The following is a 15,777-nucleotide window of genomic DNA, read 5'->3' as shown; positions in this document are numbered from 1 at the left end:
CACCCCCACCTTGAGCCACTTAATTGTAATCATGCTCAACATCTAAATGATACTACTGTGGTGCCGTACGTGTTACTACCCAATACATATCGAATCAGCACCCATGTATTGCAAAAAAATCAAATCGTAAATCTATATATTAGGGGGGTCAAAAGATTAATAGTTTTTTAATCGCTGAATTTCTATAGTTAATCGCGATTAATCGCATGTTTTATCACATGATTAAAATTTTGCATTTCAGAACTGTTTTTAAGTACATATTAACAATGGAAAAAAATTCTTACCAGTGTATCTTGATTGGGAATCAAATGAATGCAAAGAAAGTTACTTTATGAACTTGACTTTAAGATTTGTATTAGTTTATTATTTATTTACTGTAAACAAAAGAAGAAAAAAAAGAAGGGTAGTAAACAGTCAGCAACTTGTTTATTGTTAAGGCCATGGTCAAAATTAAAGATTTAATAATAATGTAATAACTCGAACAATAACTTATTTCACCAGTAAATTGCTGTTGAACGACAAAAACAACCACCAGATGGGAAAAGTTTTTTTTTTTTTTTGTTTTTTTTAAGTGTTTTTTGTTTGAGGGAAAGGAAGGGGGGGTGTTTTTTTTTTTTTTTTTTTTTTTGTGTATTATTAAAATAAAAAGAAAAAGGTTTTTTTTTTAAGAGAAGGTTTTTTTTTTTTTGGGTGCTGCTGCAGAGCAGACTGTTAAGTCCCGCTGTTGGAATCCTCTACAGTGAAATACAGTCACACTTTACACTATTTAACGTTAGCTGTCAGCATTTTAACCCTGTTTAATCCAGCTGCTAGCTAAAGGTAGGCTAACGTTACCTGCTGTCAGGTGTAGTGTAAAGTCAGGCACCGAAATGAGGCACCGAAACTTTCGTTCTTATTCGGTCTCGTTACTACCGTTTAGGTCGGCACGTTTCGGTACCCAACCCTACTTACCAGAGTCAATATAGTGCGCAGTAACTTCTAAATAATTTTGATGACTCAGACGTCCAGTGATCACCGGTTGATGAGACAGCGTTTGCACTTTGGTTTCAACAACAATTCGGCGAGTAGCACTCTCCAAAATATGATTTATTCCCTGAGCCCGCTAGGGTCAACCTGAGTCACGTTAACTATACTATGCTTAGCTCGTAGCTGGTAGCTCAAGCTTGACGTGCTTCGGTGACATTTTAATTTGGCTTTACACAATGTGCGTATGGCTTTCGACTTGTCTACGAGCCGTCCGGGAGTTTTGGAAAATAAAAAGCTCCATTCAGACTTGTGTTGCTGCTGCATTTCTCCATCATGGCTGCAGCCTGCAGGAGGAGGATGTGTTAGGAGGAAGCATGACCGATTGATGGCAAGTAAAGGTGCGGCAAAGGGTCAAAATAGTAGCCTGTTAGGCACGATGTGAAGTCGAGTGAAGTGAAAATAAATTAATAAAAGGCGGCATCCGATTAGAAAAAATTAACGCGTTAATCGCATCGCGATTAATTAACACGTTAATCTTTTCTAATTAATTGCTGACAGCCCTGTGTGTGTGTGTGTGTGTGTGTGTGTGTGTGTGTGTGTGTGTGTGTGTGTGTGTGTGTGTGTGTGTGTGTGTGTGTGTGTGTGTGTGTGTTGTGTGTGTGTGTGTGTGTGTGTGTGTGTGTGTGTGTGTGTGTGTGTGTGCGCAGTATTTTGAGAAATAAATCGTTGACTTAAAATATGAACTTTGAAATGATAGCTTACCATGTCCTCTAGAGAGTCAACAGTTTTTATTTTTTTTTACATTTACCTGCCTAACGGTAACATCTTTTCTCTTTCTCTGGTCTTTGCATGAACACTTCTCTGAAGTGAGCTGTCATTTCAGCTGTTGTATTTTAAAGGGCAACCGTGCACTGGTTCTTCCCCCTCAGGTTTGTGTCTTTGTAGTATCTTTTTTTTTATATAAAAGATGTATTTTCCCAGGATATTGGTGTAGATATTTTGCAGCCCCTGCAGAGCTTATAGAGAACAGGCCCACTTACATTCACAATGTTTATTTATTCAAATGACAGATACACTTGTCTATTATTGTCTAAGGAGATCACACTTCTGCTTTGAGCGAACATGGAATAAATTCCTTGCAAAAAGTCAGTGGATGTAACTACCTCACACCTTTCTTTAACAAGTGAGATGGAGAAATGTGGTGGTTAGGACAAGATAATAGAAAACAAATAAATATACTATCAAGTGGTTTGCCTTTTAAACAGCTTGAGTCTTCATTGGATCTTCTGTCACTGAAGACCTAAACTGTGTCTCGGGAGATTGGAACATTCTTGAAAGAAAGCCTCCAGTTCTTTGAAGGATGCCGGAAGTGAAAATCCTTGCAGTAGGTCCCATAACACCTCACTGAGTTTTAGATGTGGTGACTGGGGAGGCCATTTTTGGCTTTTAATCTTTTCAAGTGTTCATGAAACAACTCTTGAGCCATCATTGGATTTAAAATACCAATACAGATCCACAAGTTGGCAACAGACAAATGTGTATCTGAGGCATCCTCTGGCTTTGCCTTGATGTGAAGTTTAAGTGAGTTATATGGCCATATTGGCCATAGGACACTTTTATTTTGCTCATTGGTGCAGATTACTTGCTTTGCTGGTGTATGTCTTGAATTGGCCCTTACTGGTTTCTGTATTACAACATTAAAAGTAGAGATGCACCGATAGACCGGCCGGTGACCGGAATTGGCCGCTTTTCACGTGCTCGGCCATGAGCGGCGACCGGCAGGTCAGTCTGACATATGCCGATTTCATGCCGGTCAACGCTACAATTAACTGACAACATAAGTTATACGAGTTTACAGTTCTCGAGGACGCACGCGCACACGGACGCCACAGTACAGTCTCTTTTTCCTTTCGCTCCACTTTTCCGCCGTGTGTCGCGCGTACCCGCTCGCGGTGTGAAGAGCGTGTCTAGCTATTCTCACACACGTAGGGAACTTCGTGAATTAACCTGCAACATGTCAGCTGTTTGGAAATTATTCAGCGTGTTTGCAGAAGATAACAAGTTTGCAAAAAGTAGGACGTGGAGGGACGACACCAAAATCAAATTTTTTTTTAGTGTGATATTGGATGTGAAAAGAAGGGAATGGTTCTAATATTGCTCTTTTAGATGTGTGTGAACGTCCCACACCAGGAGTAATTTATATAGTTCTATTTTATAGTGATCCATTATCTGTTAAAAAAAATGCTCTATGTTCTGTGCAAAATGTTCTATTAAAGAAAAGATAGAAAATAAATATTTGTGTGTGCTGTAAAGTGGTTAGAAAAAATGAAATCGGAATCGGCTAAAATCGGTATCGGCTGGCCTATCTCAAAGAAAATCGGGAATCGGCCTAGAAAGCTGTAATTGGTGCACCTCTAATTAAATGGCATCTTTGGGAAGTTCACTGGCCTCGTGGACTATTTTTGGCTAAACATGAACAAGCTTTGGTGTTTTCTTCTGGGCTTCTAAGTAGGGATTCTGAGACCTTTTGTTAAAGCACATACTGCTACAGTAGTGCACATTAACAGTTGCTCAATCTTTTTTTTTTTTATATAATTTTTCCTCAGCAGATCTGGCATCATTCTAAAGATGTCAATTTTGGTTTCTTGTCAGTTGGTCGGTCAGTCCACCACTTTGTTCAGACTGAAATGGCTCGACATATATTGGATGGATTGCCATTACATGTGGTACAGACATTCATGTCCCCCTCAGGATAGATTGCAATAACTTTGGTGATCCGCTGACTTCTCATCCAGCGCCAACATCAGCTGAAATCTTTCCATTTGGTCAATACTGTACTGCACTCTATGTTCAGTGCTAATTCTCAAATGTTAGCATGCGGACATTAGCTATTAGCTCAAAGCAATGCTGTGCCTAAGTACGGCCTCACAGAGCCGCTGTAGAGTGTTGTTCGGGAATATCACGCTACTGTAAGCAGTCTAAGTTCTGTGATGGAACTGTCACCTTCATTTCATTTTCACAGTAACCGAGGTATTGTGCGGATATACAGTACAGGCCAAAAGTTTGGACACACCTTCTCATTCAATGTGTTTCTTTATTTTCATGACTATTTACATTGAAGATTCTCACTGAAAGCATCAAAACTATGAATGAACACATATGGAATTATGTACTTAACAAAAAAGTGTGAAATAACTGAAAACATGTCTTATATTTTAGATTCTTCAAAGTAGCCACCCTTTGCTTTTTTTGACAACTCAGCAAACCCTTGGTGTTCTCTCAATGAGGTTCATGAGGTAGTCACCTGAAATGGTTTTCACTTCACAGGTGTGCTTTGTCAGGGTTAATTAGTGGAATTTTTTCCCTTATTAATAAAAAAGCAAAGAGTGGCTTGGAAAAATTTAAAAAAATATATAAATATGTTTTAGTTAATTCTACACTATTGTAAATAAATAACATATGTGTTCATTCATAGTTTTGATGCCTTCAGTGAGAATCTACAATGTAAATAGTCATGAAAATAAAAAAAAAAACATTATTGAATGAGAATGTGTCTACCTGTACCGTAGTGTGTACCCGAGTATTAAACTTGTGCAGTTCCCATTCCATTAGAATTTGTTCATGGCATTCCCATGCAGGCGGGTAAAGGGCGAGAGGTGAGGAGGTCAGGTGAAAATGAATGAATGGTGTGTGTGTGTGTGTGTGTGTGTGTGTGTGTGTGTGTGTGTGTGTTGTGTGTGTGTGTGTGTGTGTGTGTGTGTGTGTGTGTGTGTGTGTGTGTGTGTGTGTGTGTGTGTGTGTGTGTGTGTGTGTGTGTGTGCGTGCATTTATAGTCTTGTCCTAGTCCCAGTAGCACACTGACCTTTTACTGTGTCGGTGGGAAAGCAGAGGGCACCTTAATTACCTTTACAACAACAGCGCTCCTAGCCTTGCTCAGCCATGGAGTGGTCCCATAACCCACTGTACACAAACATGTGCTCTATAGCTCCACATTACACACAGGGACAGTATCTAACACTACCTGTGAAAGGTCACTTGGCGATCTGCGTTGACCTACATGGCAGTGTTGTACGTGTCCAAACTGTGTGTATACAATTATTGTCATTTCTAAACCCCATTGTTGAGATCATCCAGCCTTGACTAATAGACAGGGAATGTATCAGATTTTCAGCCATGTTCGCAGCGTGGCTCTAGCAATGTGTGTCAGTCAACCACTTGGCTCAGACTAAAATATATCTCAATAACTATTAGATGGATTGACTTTGAAATTTCTATAGACATTGAGTACGTTTTCATGTACACTAATGTTCCACTAGTATTCCGAATATGACAATATTTTGAATTTGATACGGGTCATGTAAACAGCCTATAATAATAATAAGGCCTTTTTCAGAATTTAGCATTCTCCGATTCGGACGCTGGATATGCCGGTTATTCTGGGTTTAAGATGGCAGGGCTCAATCCGAGGGGCGGGATAAACTGTTGTCTTTCAAATTCCCTCTGCACTCATAGCCGACCAAAGCAACGCTAGTTGATACATTACATTTTTGCCGTATCCGGTCGGCAAAACTCGGAACACATCTTCCTTTTTTAAGAATGACTTCAGTGCCGTTCTTTGTTCTTTTCTCAAAGAAAAGCTGAACTCCAAGTCTTCCAGAGTCGCGGCCAAAGCCGATTCCAAAGACCGCTGTTTGCCAGCAGCAGCAGCAGCAGCAGCCATCTTCTTTGTTTTCAAGTAGCAGGGAATTCACGTGGAACCGTCGCAACTCCGCCGTAATTATGTTAAGCCCGCCCACCGACTCTATACACGATGTGATTGGCCTGACCAGAATTTGTTTTTTCCAGCTCGCAAGCAAACGGAGAGTTGCTAGACTAACCCTGGCTGCAAATTACATTTGCTGCGGCTAGGGTGGTCTAGATTTCTAGGCTAGGTTTAAGAGGCATTCTTTGGACATGCATACAGCACATTTGTAATATGCTGTAATTTTTACCTCAGTTTGTGACAGTTTATGGCCTGTTTACGGCTTACGGTCAGCTCTGTGCGTTGCTATGGGTATTGCACACAAACCAACCAGCCAACAGTTTGAAAGGCTGCCTAAAAGAAAAGGAGAAACAGCTACTTTTAAACCTTATGAAAGATAAGAAAAGATTAGAAAGATTGGATATCAACAGGTTTTTTTTCGATATGTGAAAATATCGCAACGGCTGGTTTTCCACTGAAAATCCCATTTTGCACAGCTGCATGTAAACGGGGATATTAGTGAAATATTCACTTTCATTAGAATATGGGCAAAAACGGGAATATTATGTGCATGTAAACGTAGTCACTGATGGTCCCACAGAAATAATTTCTTGCAACTTTGGTGATCCCCTGACTTTACCTCTAACGCCATCAAGAGGTCAAAGTTTTACTATATCTGTGTTTTAAATATCTGTGTCCACTGTATGTACCAGCCCTGAATTCTGTACAGATATTCATGATTCCCAGAATCCTAATGACTTTGGTGATTCTTTGACCATGAAAATATTAGAATGCTAAACTTATCTAGTGAAAATGGTAAACATTATACCCACTTAACATAGGCCTGTCGCAATATGCAATAAATCAATAAATCGCATGATAAATAAAACTGAGCTCGATAATTTTTAAATGGAAATGATCGCGGCCGGAAAAAATTCCATTTTATTTATTGTTTTTGATTGGGTTTGGTTTTTATTCCAGTGCATTTTTTGTTAACCGAGACTGAGAGTCCATTTTATATATTGTTTTTGGTTGTTTTGTTCATTTATTGTGGATATTTAAAATGTCTTCCAGTTCCAGTGTTAAATATCATTTCGAAATAAAGGTTTATTGATCTTTGAAAAGGTGTACCTGCATTATTATGCCATTATCATTATATTACTGTAGATGAAAATGGTCTCAGAACGGCAATATTATCGTTTATCGCAATCATTTTTGGGACAATTTATCGACCAGCAAAATGTGTTATCGTTAGCATTTAATTCAAAGCATCGCTGTGCCTAAGTACAGTTTCTCAGAGTCGCCATGGCTGCAGACTTTTAGTGATGTTCTTAGTATGTCTTCTGGGTTTCCCCCTAAATATACGTTTTTATCCAATTGTTTTGTGACTTTGTGTTGCTGATAATATTAAACCTGTTTCTGAATCTTTCAGCACACATGTAGTAGGTACTTTTTATTTATTTATTTTTTTTCATCCATGTTCCACTTGGGACTCATAATAATCATCTTAAAAGTTGTTTAATTTTAACTGTATATGAAGAGGCTTTGGCGAGTAACATTTTATAATGGCGGCAAAATTTGTATGCATGTTCATATATATTTGTAACATATATATTATGTGTTCTTAACAGAAACTCCTCCAAATAATATTGTATTACTCTTACAGTGTAAGTACAGTTTTATTTTTTTGACCTGAGATCAGCAAAACTGTAGCCAAGGAGCTGCAAGCAAGAATTGGTGCCTTAGGGGGAACCCTGCATGACCTACGGCTAATTGGAACCAAGAGAACATCCAGGGCCTCGTGGAATTCAAGTGCCATTTGTCCCAGAGAAAACCCTATCAGGCTTGGATTCACAAAGGGACACGATGAAACCGTGACTGTTCAGCTCGGGTCAAGCAATGCCATCAACAAATAGTTGTTCCTCCGAGTTGGCGTTCGGTTTCAGTGGCAGAAATAAGAAAGTAATGGGCCACTGATCCATGGTTTATTTGATCCTCAATTGTGAAGCCCTTTGTAAAGTCACATTCAGCATCAGCGCTATGAATGAATCATTGATCATCCTTCCGATGTTTAATAATAATAATGATGATGATTTTGCTGTGGTGATGGTTTGAAGAAACGTGATGGACGCTATACATAGCCACAGCCATGCTTAACGAAAGCACTCTGGCACCGATGGAGAACCTCACTGTTACAACTATTTTTTTTGAGGGGCATAAGGCCACACAAAGGAGGCAATGCGGCCATGGCCATTATAGCCGCTGTGAAATTCCTGCCCGGTTAGTGCGTGCATGTCCCTTGGATAAGTGGTTGTTCTGTTTGGCCTGTTTTTCTTTCCACTCACTTCCTGCCCCAATGGTCTTCTGTCATGGGTCATTACCTTGTCTGTTTCATTCTGTTATGATTCTACCTTCCCATTTAGTATCTTTAGACGGGCCTTTGGTGTGATCTGCACTTTTTTGCCTTAAATTCATACACTACACAGATTAATGCCTTGCAACCTGTTTGGGGTGGGCAATATATTGATATACGAGACTACAGGTAGATATTGTCTTAAATTTTTAATATCGTAATATGACAAATGTTGTTTTTTCTTGGTTTTAAAGGCTGCCTTACAGTAAAGTGATGTCCTTTTCTGAATTTACCAGACTGTTCTAGCTGTTCTATTATTTTTTTCTTACCCACTTTGTCATTATATCCACATTACTGATGATTATTTATAAAAAATCTCATTGTGTAAATATTTTGTGAAAGCCAACCAAATAGTTAACCCTTCAATATCGCCGCAATATCGACATCGCTGTATTTGGTCAAAAATATTGTGATATTTGATTTTCTCCATATGGCCCAGCTCTACAACCTGTCCTGCCCAGTGACAAACCTTTGAGACTGCAGCTTAGGTTCCTTGATGGAGTGACACTGTCCTCCGTGTTAGACATGATGGAATCCCTGGACCAGATTGGGAATATCTGGAAGGAAAGAGAAGAACTCCTTTTAATTGTAGAGTGTCCTCTGGCAAGCTTCAGCGCTCCACTGGCCCGCAGCAGCAGAATGTGGTTTACTGAATACAAGCATGTGTGCTCAGTCCAGTTTCTTGGGTGAAGATTTAATGTGATTTTGAAAAGTATTACGAATAAACCCACTAGTCTGTTTTGATTTGAGCATTGAGGAGTGATGTGAAGTTAATCCCGTGTTCTGTGTCTTCTCCCCCAGATGAAGACTGTGAGTGTAGCCCTGGTGTTATGTCTCAACGTGGGAGTGGACCCTCCTGATGTGGTGAAGACCTCCCCCTGCGCCAGACTGGAGTGCTGGATAGGTGAATACACACACACACACACACACACACACACACACACACACACACACACACACACACACACACACACACACACACACACACACACACACACACTCTCACACTCAAAATGGACAAGCACTTAAACGCAACAAAAAATGTGAGAAATGATGAAGTGGGTTCTTCTTAAATATGATTAGTACATTACTGTGCTGCCCCTGCTGCTGAGTGTTATATTGTGACAGATGCAAATCGTTGATATGGCAAATGCACAAACTCACTTTAAACAATTGGGGTTAAAGACGGCTCCCATTTTTCTTAACCTATAGATATCATCTTCATAGTGATTGTGGTATCTGTGATGTCTATCACAGGAATCTTTTAAATAAGACATCCCTTCTTACTTCTTGTCTAATAATCATCACATCACATTCTTCTGCATCAATTGTAATACAGTGATTGTGTTGTGTTCATCCATGTTTACAGTGCAGCCAGCGATCTGCATGACTTCCCATGATGCAAATTTGCCAAACTGTTAACACATTTAGGCAAAAGAAAAAGGAAGCTAAATGTGTAGCTGCTGCACAATTGCCCTGTTAACTTACATTGTAGCTAGTTTCGCTGACTGCCGACTGCAGCGAGCTTACTTAATACTGGACCAATGTCAAAGATTGTTGTTCCCATCAGTCACTTAGACACAGAAACATAGGAACATAGGGTTGAAAAAAACAGAAGTTACCCTTCAAGTTGTTTTTTAGTGAAATGTCCCAAACCATTGTAGTAGTATTGGATTACCATGAAACGTGGTATGGACATTTGTGTCCACCTCAGGATTAATTTGAAACACTTTGGTGACCTCCTGACCTTTCCTCAAGCTCCATCATCAGGTCAACATCTCAAGTTGTACGATACATCAGCCTCAGTTGTGCTTTGTGTTCAGTGCTAAATTAAAAATAGATGGCAAACATACCTGCTAAATATCAGCACATTAGCATTGTCGTTGCATGTTGACGTTAGCGCGGTTGTAGACTCTTTTGGCGTTTTTCCATTACATGGTACCTGCTCGACTCTACTTGGCTCGATTCGGCCGCGGTGCCCCGTCCTCCTTTTTCTATTGCAGATTTAGTACCGCCTCATGCCTGAAGCGAGCGTGGCTGGTCGTCATAGCGACGCCGCAGGAAACTGCCTTGACCTAATGCGACACACGCATAGAACGTGGAAGGCATATTGTTGTTGCCACAGCCAGAAGACAAATTTTGTTTCAAAAGAAGCTGGAGGCAGCAAAAAAAAACACACCGCTGGCTAAACTATTTAAAAATGGTGGTTTTGTTCAGGACACCCCCGTCTGTCGCTAGCAATGATGACGCAGTGATCAGTGACTATTCTCTCCGACCAATCATTTTTAACCAAGACCAATTATTTTTAACACTGTTGGGTCCAGTATTTTATCCTTAGTTAACTCATCTCTCAGCTCAGGGTGTGTTCCAGCTGCTTTTAGACATGCTGTTGTGCAACCACTTTAAAAAAAGAAAAATCTGGACCGTTTTGTCTAATTTTAGACCTATTTCTAAACTTCCCTTTTTATCTAAAGTCTTGGAGAAGGTTGTTTTTAATCAACTTCAATCATTTTTATATGATTTTAGTATTTATGATAAGTCTGGTTTTAAGCCCCGTCACAGTACTGAAACTGCCCTTCTAAGATTCTACAACGACCTTCTCTTAGCGGTCGACTCAGGAAACTCAAACCAAACAAAGTGTTGGCATTACAGGCATAGCCTTAAAATGGTTTGAATCTTGCTTGACAGATGGGAGTTTTGCCGTCCACCTTGGGAATTGCTCTTCATCTGCTGCCCCTCTTTCTTGTGGGGTCCCCCAAGGTTCTATTTTGGGACCCATGCTCTTTTCTCTGTACATGCTGCCCTTAGGGTAAAAAAGCATAACATTTCTTTCCATTGTTTTGCAGATGATGTACAAATCTATTTGCCTGTAAACAATGAGAAGGACACTATCCAGCCTTTGTTGAACTGCTTGAGTGATCTCAAAATATGGTTGGATCAGAATTTTTGGTCTTAATGGTAATAAGACTGAAATTGTTGTGTTTAGTCGTGCTGAACATTTTAGTGCCTATGTAGATGCTCTTGGTACTTTAGGCTCCCAAATTCGTCCTTTCACCAGAAATCTGGGAGTGATTTTTGACAGTGCTTTTAAATTTGACAAACAGATTAGTTCTGTTGTTAAAACCAGCTTCTTCCAGCTGAGACTCTTGGCTAAGGTTAAGCCTTACCTGCTACGCAAAGACTTTCGAAAGAGTCATACATGCATTTATTACGTCCCACTTAGACTACTTTAACTCATTGTATGTTGGATTGGATCAGTCTTCCCTTTGTCGCTGTTACGGAGAGCGTTGGGAATCCGGACAAAAAAAAGTCGCTAACACGATGGCTTAAGTTGCAAGACATGAAGGTGCTTTTATTTACAAAATAAATGGTGAAACAATGCAGGACGTCCACAGCAAAAACCCATAAGAAACAAAAGAACCATATCTTTTTTTACACTAGCAAAGCTCACATCACCTGTCTGGATTGTAGCCACCCTCAGACTGCCCCCACGCTTAAGTGACCAGAGGCTTATATGTGTTAAGCCCCTCCCACTAGAGCTACCGACTCTTAATTGCCTCAATTACCTCACCAATACGTTACCATTTACATGAATTGAGAATGTCACTGCTAGTTTCTACAATAAACAAATACCCAAATAACAGATTATTGAACAAATCATTTTCCACTTATCTTACTTTGGGAAACACCAAAAACTTACACACATTTCCAACTAGAAAATTTATCTCACCTATGACCCAGACACATGGTATCTCCCACCCTCAGCACACCTGTGTATGATTGCTGTAGGCCCTATATGAAGCAGCACTTTGCTTCAGCTCTGGTTCAGACCCAGGGACTGGAGAGGAGAATGAGGTTGAGGTAATGGTTAAGTAACATGGTTTGTTGGAAATCAGAAATGACTGAAATAAATAAACTGAACTGACTAAACTAAACTGAAGTAATGTGGTATATTTGGTAACAGTGTTACTAAACGATATGTATGAAAGTGTGACTGCAAAGTAATTGTCTGGGTGCTTAGTGACCTGAGTTGGTTTACCATGTGCTGTCCAACCGTGACAGGGCCTTTGTCACAGTCGCTTACAGTTAGTCCAGAACGCAGCAGCTCGACTTTTAACCGGGACCAAAAAGCGCGACCACATTACACCGGTTTTGGCCACTCCCGACTTGCTTCCAGTTTGTTTCAGGATTGAATTTAAAATTTTATTAATTGTCTTTAAGATCTTAAATGGGTTGTCGCCTTCTTATTTATCGGAGCTCCTACATGTCCACACACCTGTCAAAGCACTGAGGTCGTCCAATCAGATGCTCCTCGACGTGCCCAGATCCAGGTTAAAAACCAAAGGTGACCGAGCCTTTTCATTGGCTGCTCCAAACCTCTGGAATAGTTTACCTATTCATGTAAGAACAGCTCGGACCGTTGAAACGTTCATGTCCATGCTTAAGACCCACTATTATTCATTGGCTTTCAATTCAGGTTGAGCTTTGACATCTTGACCTTATTCTTGACCTTATTCTTTTTCTACGGTTAGTTATTTTGTATTGTATATTGTGCTTTGTTTGTGTTTATTATCTCTTTGCTTTTTGGAGCTTGTTAACCACTTTGGTCAACTATGGTTGTTTTTAAACGTGCTATATAAATAAAATTGAACTGAATCAGTAGTCTGCAGGTTTTCACGTCACCTTTTGGTATCGCCTCAGCTCGCTTGGAACCTCGACGGAGGTGATACTAAGAAAAAGTACCTGTTGGCAGGTACCAGGGACTTTTATCATAATGGAAAACCAAAAAAAGGCGAGTAGAGTCGAGCTGAGGCGAGCAGGTACCATGTGATGGAAAAAGGCCATTAGAGTCTTACTTTAACATCACTAAAGTCCAGAAAAGTTTGTATTACCCTGGAACACAAACACACTCCTTTATCCATTTATATACAGCTATGTTGTGTTTGGATGCACATATATAGTACCACTCCCCTTCAAGTTTGTAGGTAGTCCACCTTATACCTGAAAATAATAATATAAGGAGTGCCTAGTATGAAAATGAGCAGAAAAAGTCTTGGTTTCAAAAGGTTAGTGCAAGATTAGTGTCGAATTAAAGGTGACACTAAAAAAAAGCAGTACAAGTTTAACTTTGTAGCATTTAGGGGCTTTCTCTGTCATTATCATAGGAGCTCAATTCACAGGGCATCTCCAAAACGGAACCACACAACATGACACAGAACAAAAACAAAAGAAACGTCTCCATCGAATGGGAACCTCAAAGCCATTGTTCAGCTCCCCTGAGACTGCTTGACTGTGTAGAGTGCAGAAAGAACATTAAAGATGGCGCACAGTTCATAAAGTTTCTGAAACTTTCTTAGCTGCTGCTAAGGACACTGACATCGTGCAGACCTGCCACTTGGTTAGTGAGACGGTGTTTGAGAATATTAAGGGGTAATGGCTGAGGTGATGTCCTTAAATGATGAAATTAAACCAGTTATCATTTGACTCATCAAACACATTGTCTTGTTGTCTTTTTGATGTAATAATACATTTTATTAGGCCTCATTTATCATAATGCTGGTGGTTACATTTTCAGCATAAAAGCATATCAGTATCTCCCGCAAACTTATAATAAATTCTAATACATTCTTCTCTGCCTGCTGAGCGCAATTTGATCTGTACTCAATCTATATTCTGCCCTTCTTTATGCCATATTGATTTTCTTTCATCAATATTTCAACCTGAGGGGGGCTGCTGCTATTTTTTTCAAACCCTGCTTTTGATTTGACAAGTAAATAAACCTCCAATGCTGAAATCCCAAACTATAACTTACCTCTGTAATCATGGCATGGAAGTATCTCTCGCCTGAAAGTTAAATCATTTTAGCCTGCTTGTTTGGATTCCTTCATTTTACTGGAGAAGACTGACAGCAATGTAAATGTGCGTGTGGTGAATGATATAATTCCGGTTGTTTTTTCAGCTCCAGATTAAGCGTGCGTGGTTTTGCTATTCTATGACCGTTGTGTGCTATGTGTGGGGTCACAGTGCGTTAACACTCTGTGTGTTTTCTTGCCAGATCCTCTGTCGATGAGTCCACAGAAAGCCCTGGAGACCATCGGGGCCAATCTGCAGAAGCAATATGAAAACTGGCAACCCAGGGTGAGTGGGTCCTAATGAACCAGCCTCCCTACTTTTCTTCAATGTTCTTATAATGATAAAAGCTGGGAAATATATGGATATTATATCTATATCGTGATATGAGACTAGATATCGTCTTAGATTTTGGATATCGTAATATGGCATAGATGTTGTCTTTTCCTGGTTTTAAAGGCTGCATTACAGTAAAGCAATGTACTTTTCTGAACTTACCAGACTGTTGTAACTGTTCTGTTATTTGCCTTTACCCACTTAGTCATTATATCAACATTACTGATGATTATTTATCAAAAATCTCATTGTGCAAATATTTTGTGAAAGCTTGTTGCGGTATCGATATCAAGGTATTTTCTCCATATCACCCAGCCCTAATAATGATACAGTGACCACATACACTAATTCACACCACTGTGTGATACATCCAAAGTTTAATCAAATTAGGCTTCCAATAAAATGCTTAGAAATGTAATCAAATGAATTGTAGGCACTCCAAGACTTGACCTTGGTCATATCATAATATTAATGATTGTTTTTTGTCCTCCATTAAGCCATTCTCACGTTTTTTTTATTTCACGGCACAAATTGTTTTATAGATGTTGGCAGAGTATCCCAAGTGTCTTTTATGTTTTTGCCAACTCTTTGAACCCCACTAATTAGTCACCCCTCCCAGTACTATATCAGACAGGGCTTTTAACTCCGAGGCATCTATTGATTCTAACAATGTTTTCTTTGGGCATCACTTTAAAGACTCCAGGTTCTACTCTCTGATGTGTTTAAGTGCGATAAACAGATATTCCTGTGCAGATCAATCCTACGTAATGCTGTGAGAGCTTGGCAGATGAAACATTGTGTGTGTGTGTGTGTGTGTGTGTGTGTGTGTGTGTGAAAAAGACAGTGACGGCAGGTGCCATGGCAACTCTGTGTCTCCTAAATCAGTGTGCTTACATTTTAGAGATCATTTGAATGTGTAACAGGGTGAATTGATGTATTATAGATATCCCATTGTGTCAGCTCTAATAGACTTCCTGCATGCACTGTGCCAACAAACTACCCACATGCTCTTGACAGTGATTCATAGTTTTTTGTTTCCAAACAGATGCATCATGTGTTCTTGTAAATTCAGCTGTTATAGGTTTGTGTGTGTACACATGCATTCATATCATTGCCGGCAGTGGCAGTTCTCCTCGGCTCCTAGCTTTAAGCAAGCTCAGTGTTTCCCCAGGGGCTCTTCGGTCTGTTGTTCTCCCCGTTTAGCCCCTCGGGCCTCCCAGCATTGGAGCCTCGGAGCCGGAGCAGAAGAACTTGTAAAAACAATCCTTCTACGGACTGTGATTAAACAAGACAAGTGAAGTGAAAGGATCCATCATGACCACAGAAATACACCGTGAATACAGCTTCTTATTGTGTTTAATGTAGGCATTTTTAAGTTAGAATACATTAGTGGTTTTAACTAGGGCTGCACGATATGAGGAAAATATCTAATTGCGATTATTTTGACTGACATTGCGATATGATTCACGAT

The 15,777-nt window shown here is 39.8% G+C and overlaps 1 protein-coding gene across 4 annotated transcripts in view; it reads left to right on the top strand.

Annotated features, from left to right (window-relative positions):
* rptor (regulatory associated protein of MTOR, complex 1) overlaps window positions 1–15,777 on the top strand; it is a 239,582-nt gene that overhangs the window by 26,089 nt on the left and 197,716 nt on the right. For all 4 annotated transcript variants that reach the window (XM_039816705.1, XM_039816691.1, XM_039816698.1 and 1 more), the window contains exons 3-4: window positions 8,922–9,024; window positions 14,176–14,258. In XM_039816705.1, coding sequence (XP_039672639.1) covers window positions 8,922–9,024; window positions 14,176–14,258 — 186 coding nt within the window. The remainder of the gene's footprint in view (window positions 1–8,921; window positions 9,025–14,175; window positions 14,259–15,777) is intronic.

This window comes from Perca fluviatilis, chromosome 1 (genome assembly GCF_010015445.1).
Source record: "Perca fluviatilis chromosome 1, GENO_Pfluv_1.0, whole genome shotgun sequence".
Lineage (NCBI taxonomy): Eukaryota > Metazoa > Chordata > Actinopteri > Perciformes > Percidae > Perca > Perca fluviatilis.
The sequence above is the reverse complement of the archived record's forward strand: the minus strand, read 5'-3'. Positions and strand labels throughout refer to the sequence as shown.